We start from the raw sequence: 18,793 nt of genomic DNA, 5'->3' as shown, positions 1-18,793 counted from the left end.
TATGATATTCTCCTGCTATCTTTTGAAGCTATTTACACAATTACACCGAGAGTTCCGAGCCCAACTACGCGAGTGATATTTTTCCAAGAAAGTCTGGGGCAATCAATACCCGTCTCCGTGTCATACCCGAGCCCGAAGCGGCCAGCGAACATGGCGTCGCCGTCGCAGCCACTGCGGTCCAACCGCGACCTCCTCGTGGCGATATCACTGAATATGGAGGTTCCCCTCAACTCTTGATGGTCGCCCAGTGCTAGGGCCTTGTAGTAACCAGTGATTGGATTGCACACGAAGTCGTAGCACATGAAGCTCCCCGTGTTGAGGCCATGGCAAGGCTTCGAACAGACCACTCTCGAGCCACCGTCCACCAAAGGCGACAACACGTAGTCCGGTGGTGTGCCGGCGAAGCTCTCCAATATCTAATGATATGTGTATCTGGACTGCATCTGAACTTATAAACAATAAGCAGAAAAGCTTCTATGGTTGAAGAGCCTATGAGTAGCAGGTTGGTACTAAACATATTCTCAACCATGCATATTGGACTCGATAAAGAAAATGATGCGGGAATGCTGCTAGAAGATCATGTGTTTTTATATTCTAAACCTGCCACAATGCATCGAGATGCTGCTAGAGCATTATAAGATTTTTTAATTTTTATAGGTGCTCAACTGAACCCCAAATAGATCCTTGTGGTAGAGATAGAGATTTTTTCAAACTATGAAGAAACACTTTCTGAGTTTATAAGGAGTCAATTCCATAGAGTCATTCTTTACTCCTCTGTTTCTAAACTCGTCATGAAACATATATCCTTAAAGCTTTGCTACATACTCTATACCGCATCACAACTACGTAGCATATTCCACCAACAATCCACATACCAAGTTTGCAGTTTGAAATGAACAAAAGCACTGGTGTCATAACTATGCATGGGGAAAACAGTGAGCATTTTGATTGCTCGATTCTGTTTGACAACTACCAAACTGGCCTGCAAATCATATAGGAAATACAAGCATAACAAAAATAAAAATACAGCAATATACTCTCATGAGGGACAACATGAGGAACAACATGGCACAGATCTCCATACATGATTTGCGGTCACGATTCAGTCTTCGACAGTTGTCTGACACAAAATCGCGTTTTTGCCACCCATTCAGTAGGAAGGTAACTTCTTCCTAGGCGACCTCATCAAAGCACTCAATCTGCTATTATCATACGTCTTGTAACATACCAAAAGCCTCTTAGGGCGCTACAATGCTTGCAGCTGAACAAGACTCACAAAAGTCTTAACTCTCATATATTGGCCATCACCTTTCTCTTCATCTGTGAAAAAGTAGTAAGTGTTGATTGGGTCGTACTCTGGCGCCATAGTCAGTATGAGATGCCCCACCTTGCCACAAAAACCTAAATGACCTTGTTTAGATGTATGGCATAAAGTTTTTGTAAGAGAATCTTTTCACATTTGAAGTATTAAACATAGACTAATCACAAAACTAATTACAGAACTCGTCTGTAAACTACGAGATGAATTTATGAACACTAATTAATCTGTCATCAGCACATCTTTACTGTAGCAATTTAGTGTCTAATCATGGCCTAATTAGGCTCATTCGATTCGTTTTGTAATTTGCAAACAAACTATACAATTAGTTTTTTTATTTTTTCTAGATTTTATACTCCATGCATGTACCGCATACATTCGATATGATAGTTTTGGAATTTTGAATTTTGCATCTGACTGCCTCTAGCCCCGTTTGGTTACACCTAACCTAAGCACATCTAGCGCTACAAAGGAATCTTGCGTGCATGGAGTACTAAACAAAGTTTATTTGCAAAACCTTTTAACAGATAGATGCAACTTTGCGTGACGAATCTAATGAGCCTAATTAATTCAAGATTGGCTAAGTAATGCTACAGTACCCATCCTCTAATCATGAGGTCAAAGACCTCAATAGATTCATCTCGCGAAATAGCGCAGGAATTGTGGAGTTAGTTTTGTAAATTAATTTTACTTAATATCTCTAATTAATGGTTAAGGTTGCCTACAGTATGTTACAAAATCAAGTAGGGCCAGAATTGGGAGATGGGTTAGAGGGGGGGGGGGTTATATGGCCCACCTTTTTTTTGTTGTTGAAAAACTCGTCTTCTTGGACAGCAAGAAGAACGGTATGACGGGAATGCCCCTCCGATGCTCTCATTCTGGTATCTTCCATTTTGGCGGGAGAATTGCCAGATATTTTGGTGCTGGACGCCTGCTCTTTATCTTTTGACTCGATCGGTTGTGTGTTATATTTGCAGATTTTCGTCACGCATTGGGACTATTAATTGTGAATCGTGATCATCAATAATGCTAGAAATTCCAGTTTAATCTGATTAAGCTTTGTCCGAAGTACACGATGGTGTTTTCAGCAGGCTTTCACTAGCAAACTTCCATTCTTATGAGCTCGTTTCAGCCTTTTTTTTATACGCTTCGTATACAATAAACAAGATGAAATAGGAGCGCTCCTGCGTGTTTTAAAGGGCCTGCTTAGATTGCTATCAAAATTTTGACATGTCAAAGTTTTAGCTAGCTAAATGTTGGGCAAAAAATTTACCCACATTTTGGTAGGATAAATAGGAGAGGTGGGTAAATTTTGGTACCCAACTAAATAGTGGTCAAAATTTTAGCTTACCAAGTTTTGGTAGCAATCCAAGCAAGCCTAAAATGATGATGAGTACTGTAGAAATTTGGCCGCCACGCCTGGTGGATGAGCGAGTGCCCAAGTGATACACGCCGCCTGTCCCGTCCTGCCGCCGGCTTATCTCGGTTCTTTTTTTGAAAAGAAACTTATTTCGGTTCTGGACGAGTAAATTACCTACAAATGCAACAAATGATTTCTGAACTTGTCGAAATTAAACTAGCAAGAAATAAAACGAATGCTCGTGCACTCCGGAGCGCTCTTCCCTGCTTCATCCCTTGCCATCCATCTGGTGCGCTTCTTTTTGCACGGCTGCTTGCACAACTCTAACGTCAAACGACCCGTGTCAAGCTGAACCGCAAGCGGCAAGCACGTAATTAATGCTCGATCATGCATGCCAATGCAGTCCACGAACTAGCCTAGCCTGCCCGCGTCAAGGTTAATTACGCTGGACTCCAGATGTGATCGTATTGTGCATTGTAAAAGTGCTCTCAAAAGAAAAGAAAAAAAAAGAAATGCACGCTGCTCTGGATCAAAAGCTGCAGTTCATCTGATCATGATCTCAGCCGCCGATGGGCGGATGACGAGACGAGGGACGAGTCAAAACTCAAGGGCAAATCTTTTGCGGCCGGTCCCTCAAAAAAAAAAATGTTGCGGCCTTGTCTTTACGTGCCTGTTCTGTCCTGCTCCACGCTGCTGCTGCTGCTTCTTCTTCTTCTTCCACTCTGTTCAGTTCGTTTTTTTTTCAAATAAGTTTGAAGTTGCCCCTATGGCCGGCACGCCAGCATAGGAAGTGAGTGATTGGCGAAAATGAGAACGTTACAAGTAGTTTTAGCCCGAAATGAGTTGCACGATGAAAATTAGATGGCTCAATGATGTACCGTACGCGTCGACACACGACACGCCGCCCAAAAGGCCAAAGGTAGCTCTTCTCAGAAGAGCAACAACTTTCCGCGCCAAAAGAGACAAAAGCTAGGTTCTCCATCCGAACCAAATATAAGTTAGGTTCTCCATCCGAACCTCGGGCTGCCACTACACACGAGACAGATAAGAAGAGTGGACGTCCAGCCCCTAATCGACAAGGTGGCAGCAAGGCTTCCTTCTTGGGAAGGGAGATTTCTCAACCGGGCTGGGCGCCTAACATTGGTCAACTCAGTTTTATCCTCAATTCCAACGTACTTCCTAACAGTCTTTCCATTGCAAAAGTGGGCAATCAAGCAAGTGGACAAGATCCGACGTAGTTTTTTGTGGAAGGGATCGGCAGAGGCCAATGGTGGCCATAGTTTGGTTCAGTGGGCCAAGGTGAAAAGGCCAAAAAAACTTGGAGGCCTCGGTGTGCTCGATCTTGAAATGTTCAGCAGAGCTTTGAGGCTTCGTTGGCTTTGGTACTAGTGGGAAGAGGTAGACAGGCCTTGGGTTGGTGGAAATATACCTGTTAATGAGGTTGACAAACAACTTTTCAGAGCATGTACTAGGGTTCAGCTTGGCAATGGAGGCACTGCTCAGTTCTGGGAGTCGAGTTGGTTGGATGGCAGGGCGCCAAGAGACATTGCACCACTGCTCTACAAATTGGCATGGCGCAAGAAACTGAAAGTGAGAGATCAGTTGGTAAACCAATGTTGGACTAGGGGTATGTGGCGCATGTCAACTGTGGAGGAGATGGCTCAGTTCGTCTTGCTTTGGGATTTGGTACAAGGGGTGCTTCTCAGTGACAAGGAGGACATGATCATTTGGAAGTTTACTGCAGATGGACAATACACAGCGAAATCTGCCTATGAGGTCCAGTTCAGAGGATCCTTTTGTTCCTTCAGGCCTCGATGCATATGGTCAGCGTATGCAGAGCCCAAGCATCGGTTTTTCACCTGGCTGCTAGTGCAAGAAAGGATTCTAACAGCGGATAAGCTTCAGGACAGGAATTGACCTTGTAATCCTTTGTGTGCGCTCTGCAAACTTGCCCCTGAAACAGCACAGCATATCTGCTTGCAGTGCCCCTATGCGCAGCAAGTTTGGGCACTCGTTCAATCATGGTCCCATGATCTGGTACGTAAGCCAGACTTGGACATACCCATTGACGATTGGTGGATCACGACCCTGCAGCACCTGCCAAAGGAACAGAGAAGAACAAAAGCAGCTGTGCTTATGTACACAGTGTGGAACTTGTGGAAGGAGAGAAACCGGCGAACCTTTGAAGGCAAGGAGGCTGAGCCATTGGTGGTGGTGCAGCTGATCAAGGAGGAGACTGACCTGTGCTTTAGGGCGTGCGGAAAGCCACGTGTTTCATAGTTATCCATGTATTTTCTTTTCTATGGTGAGAGTTTTTCGCTTTTATGTAATAGCTTATCTGTCAGACCTGGACTTCTCTTTCTCCTAATATAATTTGGCAGTGCTCCTGCCCTTATTTTCAAAAAAAAAAAAATAAGTTCATTTGAATTATAGTGGTGGTAGTTTAGATAATAAGTTTCAAGTGAAATTCACCATGGGTCCCATGAACTCTCCTTTTCTTTTCATATGAAGCAGGAGCACTGCTGCTGTGTACATTTGCATATACTAGTCCAACAGCAAGTTCTGTAAACGTGGCACTTTCTCTTTGGGCATTCACTCATCCTAGAAAAATTGTAACCTACGTTTAACTTGGTACAGAGTATGAAAATTGGATATAAATTCTGTAACATATGTTAGCCGGTTCCAAAAAGTTCTCCCTCAAGGGCAAATATCTCATGGCCCCGTAGTACATGTCAATCTCAACTTTCATTTTTTTTATCATATACTAGTATAGTGCTTATGGGTTGCAACAGATAATCTAGTAGATCTATATAAGATCACCAGTTTTATGCTCTTTTCACTCCGTGTACAAGCCGTGCATGATCAGGGAGCCATTGATTATTATATTGTTCGGGTTTTTTAGGGTTCCGATTGATTTATTCGGGTTTGGATTAGAATTATGATCGATTTGTTCGGATTCCGATTAGGATTCTGAATGATTTATCCGAGTTCCAATTAGAATTTTAATTGATGGACAAGGAACTATTGTTTGCTTTAGAAATAGATAAAGATACGGATAGACATCACTTGAGACGGGCGCACGGCACAAACAACACAGTGATGACGTGACCTCCCACGGTTTCCGTTGCGCGTGCCCGCTGTATGAATCTCTCCGGCACTCTCGGTTCAGAAGCCACACGTGACACGATGAGTTTCGAGTTGGAGCTCGAGTTCCCCGTCGACGGTTTCGAGTTGGAGCTCTCTACGACATCACGACGGCTGCTATACGTCGTGCTCGGCCTCCACGGCTTCGTCCCGGCGCTCTCCCACGCCTCCTGCACAAGGTAACGCACCAGGCACCACCACCACAGTGCCAGTCGGCCGCCACTTGCGGTTGCGGCGTCGTGGCACCCTTCGGCGACTGCGCCTCCATAGGCATGGCGCTGACCTCTGCAACGGTCCCGGCTGCTCAGAGCTACCGGCTACCGCCTATTTTGGTAGTCTTGTGTAGGATTTTCAGCTTGCGGTTTGGTTGTTAAAACCAGCTGTTTGTAGTTAAACTGATGGAAGTTCATGTCGCATGGTGAATCATATTTTGCCATGTCATCATAAATGGTAACTTGTCACATGCATTTATTGCGCATGAAAATTTATGAAATTTACACTAGGATTAGCATGCCATGTCACTCTACCAAATCGTAACGAAATACTGAACTAGAAATAGCCTAACAGTCTCATCTCCTGCTCTTCAACGGCTATCTGAACACGCTTTCTCCCACCCAACCTCATAGACCGCGTCCACAAAACCACCGTGCGTGCCCGCGCAACATCCACGACGCCTTTCCAAACACCGCGTCCACGCGAGGCTCCACTCTCCTACTCCTCGCCACAGCTCCCTCCCGCCACGAGCCCCTTATCCGCGGACCGGCCCAACGACCACCCCGAACCGCCCATGCCCCGATGTCCGCCGCGGCCGATGACCTCGCGCGCCGCGTCGCCGCGTTCCTCCCCGTGCCCCCGCGCCCACCGTCACCGCCGCAGAAGCAGCAGCTCTCCGGCGTCGCCGCCGCCGTGCTCGACGCCGGGGGACGCCTGGGCCGCGCCGTGGGCGACGTCTTCCGCCGCCTCCGCATCGACGACACCTTCTTCTACTCCGGCGCGCCGAGTCAGCGCCGGAGCAGCGCCGGGAAGGATAATGGCGGGAGGCCAGCGGCTGGAGCGCCGTCGACCGGCAAGGAGGGGGCCACCGGCGGCGGCGATCCCCTTGGCGCCGCCGGGAAGTTCGCGCGGTCCCAGGGGAGCATGAACCTGTCGGCGACGTACGACAGCAGGACGAACGACGTGGAGAGCTCGGTGGTGGCCAGAGGCGACCTGTGGCGCGCGGAGGCGTCGCACAACAGCGGCGGCGGCGGCGCCAGTGGTTCTGCTCCGACTCCGAGAGGCACCGGCGACGGGGCCAACCTGTTCCTGGTGCAGCTCGGCCCGGTCCTCTTCGTCCGCGACATGACGCTGCTGTTCCCGGTGCACCTGTCCAAGCGGCACCTCATCTGGTACGGATTCGAGCGAAAGGTGCGTTGGTTGATTTCGCGCCAAAAATTCAGCATTGCTTCAGCTATTCTAAGCAAAGAATTCAACGTGCAAAATGCCTTGACTTGAGAGCACAAGTGCCTTTTTTTCCCCTTGCAGAATGGGGTTCACTCAGTTTGCCCTGCTTATTGGTCGGCTCACAAGAGATGGTTCTTCATGTCCATGTTATGCCTGAACCCGTTTGCTTGTGTGAGTCATTTATGATCTTCTTCCTCTGTTTCTACTACTACATTACAGTTTTCTCATGCCCATTTCTAAGTGAAAATTTTGTTCAGTCATTCATGGACATGCAATTCCCAAATGGGCAACTAAGATACGTTGCCGGTGATGGATTCACGACGCGCGCTTTCGTCCCTCTCGGCGGTGGAGTCCTGCAAGCCCATGGAAAGTTCCCAGGGGAGAAGAGGATCAGCTTCTCTTTCAAGGTCAGCCGATGGTTGAAATGCTTTAGTCCATGAGGAACAGAAGCTGCGTTGTTGTACTTACATTATGCTGTCAGTTGCTTGCAGAACAGGAGTGGGGGCAGCGTTGTCCCAATGGTTCAGTGGCCTGATAATTCTCTCTCACTGGGGCTTGTCCAGCCATTGTCTTGGAGGAGATCTGGCCTGATGCTGCAACCAGCAACGCAGATCAGGTAAATTGCTTGAACCCTGACTGCCTGTGGCATTCATAATTTGATCCATACTGTTGCTTGTTTCTAGCTGTTTATCGTTGTACTAAAATCTGCTTCACCAGATCAGGACCAGAATCTTGCTGAAATAGGTGTCCCAATTCCAGAATTCAGACTGACTGTTGTTCTATTCTGAATTTCTGATGCCCAGCATATGCTCTACGATCGGTGGACGCCATCCTGGGGTGTGCACGGAGCTGATCTATTCGGCGAATGACAATGTTGGCGTCATCTGTGGCTACTCCCACACTGCTTCACCTTCTGCACATGCCTCCATATCGGTCTGAACAGTTGTACCCATTACATCTGAAGAAAATTTACCTCTAGACTCTCTGATAATCTTGTTTGGAACTCATCACACACAGATCGGAAGATCGAAGCTGAACGGCGGCGCGACAAGGTCAGGGGTAGTGTTCAGAGTAGACGCTCCGCTCCACGGATTTGGCCGGCCATGGTTCTCAGTTCAGATGAACAGCGGGGTCGAGTTCTGAACTTGATTCCCCATTGTTTTGTCGTGACTGCACATACAGAGTTACACTCTTCAAAACAAGGATACAAATACAGAGTTACACATGGTACACACGTACAACTATGTACAGTCGATGTTGTGTATAAAGCTTGGACAAGGGCTTGTTCTACAAATGATCTGAAAATGCCAATTGAAAAGTTCATTGCTGCAATCATCTTTATGCTGGTAATACAAAAGGTAACATTGAAGGACTGATCTTTCATACGCAACTGATACGGCGACTTCCAGTACATGCGTATTAGCTACTTAAAGCAGCTGCCATTAGTATAAACCCGTGCTCTATTAAACACTGCAGTCTCCAGCACTGTTCCATTAGTCCATTGCATCACCAGACGTTATCCATTACAATCTATCCAAATCGCTGGCCGGATGTGCCAAATCAAGTCTTGGGCTCTGTGCGCAGTCAGCTGGTAACTCTTGTTTAAACCAAGGTTGTCGCCGTTGCTCCCACACCATCTCATGCAGCTTTTCGCCGAACGCAAGCAGCGGAGTTGATCTAGACAAGAAACTTCTGAAGAAAGACCACGATTTGCTGAAGAAAACTGATATACGCCCACGATGTCATAGAATTCAGACTTCTATGGCGCATTTGCACGGGCCATCCATCAAATTTCATGCTGATGAACAGAGGTTCATCCCATTCCCGTATCAATCTGAAAAGGTTGTCTTGGATAAAAATTCAAGCAGGTGTGTTCTGGTCTGGACTTTCTGGTGCTGCGCCCTGCGTTGACTTGGAGTCCTGACGCCGCGAGCAATATATAAGAGCACGCTGTAGTTTCTTGCAGGTCAGCAGAACTTGTCTTGGCTCCTCTCATTTCCCTGTTTCGTTCGGTTCAGCCGTTCAGGTCCGTTCAGTTCAGAGCATGAAGGGCGCCGTCTTCCCGGCGGCGGCGTCGGGCGAGCGGGCCGGGCGGTCGTCGCCCTCGTTGGCGGCGGTGTTGCGGACGAAGGGCGTGGGATCCGTCATGGTCGGCCTCGTCGTCCTTGCAATGCTGCTCGGCGCGCGCAGATGGGTCGACATCGACGCTGTAAGCGTAAGAATGCATTTGCTTTTTTATTTTTCATGTCCAGTTGTGCATGCATGACTAGTAGTCGCTCACGCTCTCACGTTTGATGCTTTAAGCCAATCAATTACTCCATCTGTTTCAAAACGTAAGTCGTTTTGATTTTTTTAGATTTATATATTTTATTATATATCTAAATATATATTATATTTAGATGCATAGCAAATACTATAAATTTAAAAAAATTAAAACAATCTATATTTTAGAACGGAGGAAATACATGTTAAATCTAGGCTAATTGTTCAGGTGGGCTAGGAGATAGGACTTGTGAATTGTGTTGGGGACGACTTCTTTTTTTAAACAAGACGATGTGACGGGCACATCTAGCAGCGATTTTATTATATTATTATTATTTTGCAAATGAAACTGAACTTTTTGCTGAGCATACGTGTCCCCAGTCGTCTCTGCTAGGCAACACTGTCAGCATCGGCGCCAGCTCCGGCCAACGGCGGCGTCACCACAGCAACTCTACGGCGCCCCTCGTGCCCATACCATTCACTTGCGGCAACGCGACCTCGCCGCAGCAGCCGAAATGCCCAGCGCCACCAGCGCCGCCGCCGCCGTCGACGACGCTGCTGCAAGCTGTCCCCGGCGGCCCGGCGCCGTCGTGCCCAGACTACTTCCGCTACATCCACGACGACCTCCGGCCGTGGCGCGGCGCCGGCATCACGCGGGAGGCGGTAGAGCGCGCGCGGCGGCACGCCTACTTCCGGCTGGTGGTCGTCGGCGGCCGCGCGTTCGTGGAGACGTACCGGCGCGCGTACCAGACCCGCGACGTGTTCACGCAGTGGGGCATCCTGCAGCTCCTCCGCCGCTACCCCGGCCGCGTCCCGGACCTGGACATCATGTTCGCCTGCGACGACCCCGGTCAGGTGCGCGCCGCCGACTTCCCGTCGCCGGCGGAGGCGCCGCCCGTGTTCCGCTACAGCAAGGACGCGTCGACGCTCGACGTCGTGTTCCCGGACTGGTCCTTCTGGGGATGGCCGGAGGTGGGCATCCCGCATCCGGCCGTGGACGCAGATGCTGAAGGAGGTGGCGCGGGAGAACGAGCGCGTGCGGTGGCCGGAGAGGCAGCCCTACGCTTTCTAGAAGGGAGCACCTGCGCGCTTCCGCATCCGCCATGAGCTCATGAGATGCAACGCCTCCAACGGCCAAGAATGGAACGCCGCCTTTTCAGCCAGGTGCTTCAAGAGAAGCTACCATTCCGGTTCTTCTTTTTCTTTACAGAATCTGAATCAGCAGGGTGAATTTACCTTTTCTTTACCCTGTTTATTGTAGGATTGGAGGCATGCCGTCAGAAATGGCTTCAAAGATTCAAGCATACCGAAGCAATGCTTAATTGCTTATACAGGTACGGGTATATATGGAGGATTATCATGTTCAAATTTTAATGGAAGATCGAATGGTTGCACGATGTTTGGTGTGGTTCTGAACTTGTGATGATAATGGTCAATGGATGCAGATACAAGATTTACGTAGAAGGGAATGCGTGGTCAGTGAGCGAGAAGTACATCCTGGCGTGCGACTCGCCGGTGCTGTTCGTCACGACGCTCTTCCAGGACATCCTGTCCAGGGCTCTCGTCGCCGGCAAGCACTACTGGCCCATCAACCGGGAGCACATCTGCAAGTCCATCAAGTTCGCCGTCGACTGGGGCAACGAGCACCCGGCGCAGGCGCGGCTCATCGGCGAGCAGGGCAGCCGGTTCGTGAGGGAGGAGATGAGCATGGACTACGTCTACGACTACATGCTCCACCTGCTCACCGAGTACGCCAAGCTGCTCTGGTACAAGCCCACCGTCCCGGAGAAGGCCGTCGAGATCTGCACCGAGTCCATGGCGTGCCCCGCCCGGGGCCTGCACAGGGAGTGCATGATGGGATCCATGGAGAGGCACGCCGCCGGCTTCGAGCCGTGCACGCTGCCGCCGCCGTTCACCGAGGAGGAGGCCAAGGAGATCGCCGACAGGGAGGCGGAGGTGCTGAGGAACGTAGAGAACATGGAGGGCTAAGCTAGATGGCACTGACAGTATATTTTTATAATTTACAAATTTAATGTGAACATTCATTAGTCATCACTAGATGTAAATTCATTTTTTTAGAACAGATTTGGAATACCTTTTGGTGTCCAGCATGTATTAATAAGAAGAAAAAAACTAGAGTAAAAAACCAGTGGCCCCGGTTTTACTGATCAGATTTGGCATCGGCAAAGCCAAAAAGAAAGGATAAGAAAACATGGACAGATTCACTGGGCTTCCAAAACTAAAAGTGCGGGATTCAAACCTGGGATCTCTTACCTCGTGCACAGCTCCCTTGCTACCCCACCTAAACAACATGTATATTTAGTAAGGATGCTATTCTTTTGAACTAACTCATGGAGGACCTTTAAGTCCGAATTGGTAACACTAATCGGGACTAAATGTTCCTGCCCCCACCGGCCACCGAGCTAGCCGTTAGATCGGGACTAAAGCTTTTATTGATTACGGGCCCAACAGTAGTCGGAAAAAAATGTGCAAGACCAAAGATCCATCTACACTAGTGATTACTGGACAACTACCGAAAACTCTACTATAAGGACTCTATCGCTTGGCCGACGATCCAATCGCCCAACGCCACAACACGCTGAGGAGGACATCATTGAGCACAGCTCAACATCAACCTAAACGCAGCAACTAGCCCAGAAAGCCAGGTGTTCTCCGTTTCAATCTATCCAATTCTCTCTCCGGATGTGGCAAGTCAAGGTCTTGGGTTTGGGCTTGTGTGCAGAGTGCAGACAGCTGGTAACTCTTGTTTAAAAAAATAAAACTAACCCGGGGGTAAGTGATGAATAGTCGCCGTTGTTCCCACGCCGTCTCAAGTTTATTTTCGCCGAACACAAGCAGGAGGGGACCTGGCCAAACTTCTGAAGAAAGTCCACGTTCTGCTGAAGAAACTGAAAGTCTGAAATACGCCCACGGCATCGTAGTCATCAAACCTAAATATGTAGCAAATGCAATCGTATTTTCGTTCGCATCTAGTCGCGCATTTGCACGGGCCATTCGTCTACTTTCAAACCAAAGAGAGGTTGATCCCGTAGCAATATGAAGAAACTCTCTCTTGAGACGTCCCTGCACTGCAATTGCTGTTCAAGTACGAGCACTGTTCATTTCTACTCTTGGGGATCAGAATTCAAGCAGGCGCGTAGTGGTACTGGGCTGCGCGATGACTTGCTCTGAGAGCTGCATATAAAGAGCAAGCTGCGCTTTCTTTGAAGATCCCGGGTAGCTGGCTAGTGCAGCAGAGTTTGGCTCCTCTCGTTTTCGTGGCGAGTGATCGATCATGAAGGGCTCCGCCTTCCCGGCGACGTCGTCGTCGGGGGAGCAAGACGAGGAGGGGGCGCCGTTGGTGCCACCGGCGACAGAGGAGATTGATGAGGAGGGCGGGACGCCGCCGTGCAAGGACGGCGACGCTCCGGTGGCGCGGGCCGGGCGGTCGGTGTCGTCGTTGGGGGCGGTGCTGCGGACCAGGGGCGTGGGGTCCGTCATGGTCGGCCTCGTCGTCCTTGCCTTGCTGCTTGGCGCGCGCAGATGGATCGACATCGACGCTGTAAGCACAGTGATGCATCCTTTGAAGAACTTTTTTCCGGCATGACTAGCTAGCTATCAGTCACAGTCACAGTTGCAGCTTGAAGTCAATTACGTGTTAATCTAGGATTAATGTTTGTTTGCCACGTATTAATTGTCTTGCATGATTTTCAAAGGACAAAGCTTGATCGTCGGGGAAAAAAAATCGTTCTAGATGGGCTACCGACGATGGCCACAACAAAGATGATGGGCACATCCATGATCCATATGACTAAGAAAGCAGCAAAATTTATGTTTCTCACGACCAAGAGCCCATTTCACATTTTCTTTCAGTCTTACTCCAGTTTGCTTAATATAAGATCCTGATGAGAGACAGATTCTGATTTTGTTAAAAAGAAACTGAATTTTTCTCATGAATGTAAGAGGTTCAGAATCAGCTGAGAGGTTAAGGACACGTTCAATACTGTTACAACTTTACTAGTAAAGCTTTACTCTGAATTCCCTGCATGCATGAATGGTCCTACAGTCGTCACTACTTGGCAACACGGTCAGCATCGCCGCCGGCCAACGTCGGCGTCACCACAGCAACTCTACGGCGCCCCTCGTGCCCATACCATTCACCTGCGGCAACGAGACGTCACCGCAGCCACCGAAATGCCCTGGAACACCAGCTTCGCCACTGCCGTCTGGTGGCCCGGCGCCGTCGTGCCCAGACTACTCCCGCTACATCCACGACGACCTCCGGCCGTGGCGCGGCGCCGGCATCACGCGGGAGGCGGTCGAACGTGCGCGGCCGCACGCCTTCTTCCGGCTGGTGGTCGTGGGCGGGCGCGCGTACGTGGAGACGTACCAACGCGCGTACCAGACCCGGGACGTGTTCACGCAGTGGGGCATCCTGCAGCTCATCCGCCGCTACCCCGGCCGCGTTCCGGACCTGGACATCATGTTCGCCTGCGATGACCCCGGCCAGGTGCGCGCCGCCGACTTCCCGACGCCGTCGGAGGCGCCGCCCGTGTTCCGGTACTGCAAGGACGCGTCGACGCTCGACATCGTGTTCCCGGACTGGTCCTTCTGGGGCTGGCCGGAGGTGGGCATCCGGCCGTGGACGCAGATGCTGGAGGAGGTGGCGCAGGAGAACGAGCGCGTGCGGTGGCCGGAGAGGCAGCCCTACGCCTTCTGGAAGGGCAACCCCGAAGGCTACCGCATTCGCCACGAGCTCCTGAGATGCAACGCCTCCAACGGCCAAGAATGGAACGCCCGCATCTTCACCCAGGTGCTCCTTAAAAAAAAACTGGCATTTCATTTTTTTTTTCATTTCTCGTGTATGTCTAATAGATCATGATGTTAATTTACCTTACCGCTTTTCTTGTAGAACTGGAATCATGCAATTCAAAACGGGTTCAAAGATTCAAGAATACCTAAGCAATGCATATACAGGTAAGCGCATGAACGTGCATGACTCTTGCTGAATTTATTATAACAAATCTTATTGTTTCCTGCGAAATTCTGGTGAAATTCGTTCCTAGGTACAAATGAGCGAAATTTGTCAATGGTGCAGGTACAAGGTGTACGTGGAGGGAAACGCATGGTCAGTGAGCGAGAAGTACATACTGGCGTGCGATTCACCGGTGCTGTTCATCACGACGCCCTTCCAAGACATCCTGTCTAGGGGGCTCATCGCCGGCAAGCACTACTGGCCCATCAACCGGGAGCACGTCTGCAAGTCCATCAAGTTTGCGGTTGACTGGGGCAACGAGCACCCGACACAGGCGCAGCTCATCGGTGAGCAGGGCAGCCGGTTTGTGAGGGAGGAGATGAGCATGGACTACGTCTATGACTACATGCTCCACCTGCTCACTGAGTACGCCAGGCTGCTCCAGTACAAGCCCACCGTCCCGGAGAAGGCCGTCGAGATCTGCACCGAGTCCATTGCGTGCCCCGCCCAGGGCCTACACCGGGACTGCATGATGGACTCTATGGAGAGGCATGTAGCCAGCTTCGAACCATGCACCCTACCACCACCGTTCACCCCAGAGGAGGCCAAGGAAATAGCAGACAGAGAGGCGGATGTGCTGAGGAACATAGAGAACATGGAAGGCTAGCTGAAATCTGACAGTATAAAATTTGATGCAACTGAGAAAATGGGAAGAGTAAAGCTGGAGTGAAAGGTTTCTGCTTATGTAAGAAAAGACCTAATACCCAAGTTGCTACAGGTACAAACAAAATAGTTGGTATTGAGTAGAGAAAAAAAATCTGAAACAAGTTATATCTACAGCTAGAGAATTAGACAAGTGTACCTGATAAGTGCTAACTGCCTGTATACTTCAATTGCCATAGATGTTTCATTTTCTTCATGCTCCTCATTTTCCATGAATTTCTCGCTCAGAAAATAACAATAATCTCCTGTTTGGTGACATATGGGCTTTGCTCCCAATGGCAGATAAAATCCACTATTATTTTTCAGTTGGCTTCTTTTCTCAAAGTTGACTAATTGAGGATATAGGTGGATACATGCTTTGATTTTCCAAGATGTTCTAAACTTTGTTTTCCTTTTGGGCATGAAATTCTTCATCCTGCAGAAACCAAACATTTCAAATGTTATTGTACGAAAATAAGGTGATTTACCTAAAAGTATAATACTCCCTCCGTTTCAAATTAGTATTCGTTTTGGCTTTTCTAGATTCATAGGCTTTGCTATGCACCTAGTCATAATATACATGTAGATGCATAACAAAATCTGTAAATCTAGAAAAGCCGAAACGACTAATAATTTGGGACGGTAAGATACCATACAAGAGAAACATAAAATTAGAAAAATCGATCATCTACAAGAATGTCACTTATTGTTGATCGAAAGTGATTAAAAGGACATCATTGTCTGTTCACAGAATTATTTTAGTGACTATACCATTTTAATCAGGCTTATTTTTTCAAAGATATCATAATTTTGTTGATTTGGCAACTGAGTTTCACATATTAATATAGTTGAACCTAATCTCACCATTGCAAATCCTTTTTTCTAAAAAAAAAATTGTAGCATATCCATGACTTGACTTTTATGATTTATACAAAGAAAGGCCCATTCTAGCTGTGATAAATGTGTGCTAAACATAGACCAGACCACCAGGAAGCTATTAATAAGTCGTGAAAGTATATATCATGATCTTTTACTGTCTAAAGCTATGAAAACAAACGATCCAACCTTAACAAGAAGTGCCTTGTCTAACGTAGCAATTATTATAAACAGCAAATACTCCAAGCTGCTAGTACCAAATCAAGTATTTATCAAGAACAAAAATTTAATTCACTTGTTAGGAGCCAAAAAGTTAATGAGATGAGGTTTGTTGCTCACTTCACTTAATCATGCAGCATGAGGCCAAATAACTTCTTTTAGCTCTTCAATATGGAGCACATCACGACTCATGGCAGAGTAGTATCCTACCACAGAACACTGATCCTAATTCTCTGTGAGTTATGAGATGCAAGGTGCTCCAGACAATATCATCAGATCTCCAGTATTCCACAAAGAGAGGGTGGTTCCTGAATCACCCTCATCTTGGACTTGGAAGCAGTCCATCCCTTGCCATGTCATGCAGAATATCTACCACTGCATCCACATTACCTTCCTTCATGTTGAGGTCAATGAGAGCCTTTGATGCTTCGGCATCAGCTAGGGAACAACAATTCAACAACTGCTGAGTCACCTTATCTGCTTCCAAAATCATCCCCTTTTCAAATAGACCCCTGATTAAGGAAATTGTGCTTGTTGAATTTTGAGGAAAACCATACTGCAACATTTGTTTATGGAAGCTGAGAGCCTTCATAACATTTCCTCCCCTGCAATGCCCATGAATAAGCACACCATACACAGACCCATCAAGCTTCCAGTTTCTGTCCAACATGAATTGATATACTTTATCAGCTTCATCCATTAAACCTTTCATGCAAAATCCCTTCAAGAGAGCCAACACACTCTTGAACTCAGCTTTTCTACAACAATGCATCAAGGCATCATACTTAATATTAGCTGGAACTGGATCTTCGTGATACAACTTGAAGAGCAACCGTTGCGCTTCCTTAGTACGTGCTGATTTACTAAGACCATTAATAAGCACACTGTACGTCACAACATCAGGGATAACTCCTATCTTTATCATCTCATCATGCAGGGAAAGAGCCTTCTCCACATTCCCCTCCTTGCAGTGGCCATCAATAAGTGATGTATACGTAAATTCATCAGGTTGTATGCCAAGTTTAACCATATTCTCAAAGAGCGCATTCGCATCATTTAGTCTTTTCTCCTCACAAAGACCCCTTATGAGTGATGAGTAGGTGATTGCATCTGGAAACACACCCTTTTCAAGCATTTTTTTATTCACTTGGAATGCTGAATCTGTATCGCCACTCTTACAGTATGCACTGAGAATTGTACTGTATGTCACAACGTCAGGTTTCACTCCTTTAGCCTCCATTTCACGTACCAATTCTCTTGCCTCATCCATTCTTCCTACAATGCAATAGCCATTTATAAGCGCATTGTAACACACCAACGAAGGTTGTATCCCGCATTCCCTCATCTCCTTCAGTGCAAGCAATGCATCATCCAAGAATCCCTTCTTGCAGAACCCGTCAATAAGGGCTGTGAATGTGATCTCGTTCATCCGGATGCCCCTCTCTCTCATCTGCCTCAACAATTCCACTGCCCGCTCCAAGTTCCCAGCCCTGCACATCGCATGGATCAGCGATGTAAATGTGACCACATCTGGCGAGACTCCTTTCTGCATCATCTCTGCAAAAACAGATAATGCCTCCTGCAAGCACCCTTCCTTGCAATACCCAGCCACCAATGTGTTGTAACTGACCCCATCAGGCGCCAACCCTTCACTGACCATTTCATCGAACACCTTGCGTGCGTCATCCATCCTCCCAGCTTTGCAAAGTCCGTTCACCACCGAGTTGAAGGTCACAAGGTTCGGCGTCAAGCCGTCCTCCCGCATCATGCGGACCAGCCTCGTGGCGCCATCCCCGGCTCTGCAGAACGCCGCGACGAGCGTGTTGTAGGTCACAGCATTGGGCGCGCACCCCGATCCACGCATGTCGCGCACGATGTTGAGCGCCTCCTCCCGGTGTCCGCGCCCGCACAGCGCGCGGACGAGGATGTTGTATGTGTACACGTTGGGCGCCACGCCGTCGCGGAGCATGGAACCGAGGAAGCGCCGCGCGGAGGGGAGCGAGGCGTCGGAGAGCGCGAGGAGGACGGCGTTGTAGGTGGGCACGGAGGGGGCGTACCCGGCCGACCTGGCGAACGCGAGCGCCGCGGCGGCGAGGGAGGCACGGGAGGGGAGGGAGGCGTAGGACCTGATGAGCGCGTCGAAGGGGCGCGGCGGCGGGGACGGGAGGAGGCGGACCGCGCGGAGGAGGCAGGCGAGGAGCGGGAGCGGCGGGAAGGACGCGGCGAGGCGGGAGGCCGCGGGTAGCGAGAGCGGGAGGTGGCGGCGGCGGAGGGGGAGCGGAAGCGGCGGCGAGCGCGGGGAAGGGTTGAGGAGGGCCGCGAGGTGCGCGTGGTGGACGGAGTACTGGATGCCACACGCCTCCGCCGCTAACGCTGACGCCGCCGCCGCTTGTCGCGTGGCAGCGGCGGTATGAGCGGCCGCCATACTCTTCAGCAGGCGGCGGCGGCGCGGGTGGCGTCCGGTTCGGCATGCGCCTGCCCTCGATGCGGTCAAGAC

The 18,793-nt window shown here is 49.1% G+C and overlaps 3 protein-coding genes and 1 pseudogene across 5 annotated transcripts; 3 read left to right on the top strand and 1 right to left on the bottom strand.

The window, feature by feature from the left end:
- The first annotated feature begins 6,588 nt into the window (after nucleotides 1-6,588).
- On the top strand, nucleotides 6,589-8,636 carry LOC120702653. The gene is made up of 6 exons (XM_039986528.1): nucleotides 6,589-7,226; nucleotides 7,344-7,433; nucleotides 7,520-7,669; nucleotides 7,754-7,878; nucleotides 8,066-8,195; nucleotides 8,280-8,636. The coding sequence occupies exons 1-6, from the start codon at nucleotides 6,618-6,620 to the stop codon at nucleotides 8,403-8,405; spliced, it is 1,230 nt and encodes a 409-aa protein (XP_039842462.1). The 5' UTR covers nucleotides 6,589-6,617; the 3' UTR covers nucleotides 8,406-8,636.
- Nucleotides 8,637-8,783: 147 nt separating this feature from the next.
- Nucleotides 8,784-11,695, top strand: LOC120702652 (annotated as a pseudogene).
- A 960-nt stretch (nucleotides 11,696-12,655) lies between these two features.
- On the top strand, nucleotides 12,656-15,418 carry LOC120702649 (protein O-glucosyltransferase 1-like). The gene is made up of 4 exons (XM_039986523.1): nucleotides 12,656-13,086; nucleotides 13,591-14,337; nucleotides 14,437-14,501; nucleotides 14,623-15,418. The coding sequence occupies exons 1-4, from the start codon at nucleotides 12,820-12,822 to the stop codon at nucleotides 15,164-15,166; spliced, it is 1,623 nt and encodes a 540-aa protein (XP_039842457.1). The 5' UTR covers nucleotides 12,656-12,819; the 3' UTR covers nucleotides 15,167-15,418.
- LOC120702648 (pentatricopeptide repeat-containing protein At5g39710-like) lies at nucleotides 14,510-18,782 on the bottom strand. Of its 3 annotated transcripts, none has more exons than XM_039986522.1 (3): nucleotides 16,417-18,782; nucleotides 15,362-15,637; nucleotides 14,510-15,173 (listed from the first exon to the last, which is right to left on the bottom strand). In XM_039986522.1, exon 1 carries the CDS (start codon nucleotides 18,719-18,721, stop codon nucleotides 16,616-16,618), a length of 2,106 nt encoding a protein of 701 aa, XP_039842456.1. In that variant the 5' UTR covers nucleotides 18,722-18,782; the 3' UTR covers nucleotides 14,510-15,173; nucleotides 15,362-15,637; nucleotides 16,417-16,615. The 3 variants fall into 3 exon arrangements, with proteins under 3 accessions (XP_039842456.1, XP_039842455.1, XP_039842454.1); XM_039986521.1 differs by having other exon boundaries at nucleotides 14,510-15,136; XM_039986520.1 differs by having other exon boundaries at nucleotides 14,511-15,637.
- Nucleotides 18,783-18,793: the final 11 nt, after the last annotated feature.

The sequence above is a fragment of the Panicum virgatum genome, chromosome 4K (assembly GCF_016808335.1).
Source record: "Panicum virgatum strain AP13 chromosome 4K, P.virgatum_v5, whole genome shotgun sequence".
Lineage (NCBI taxonomy): Eukaryota > Viridiplantae > Streptophyta > Magnoliopsida > Poales > Poaceae > Panicum > Panicum virgatum.
The sequence above is the reverse complement of the archived record's forward strand: the minus strand, read 5'-3'. Positions and strand labels throughout refer to the sequence as shown.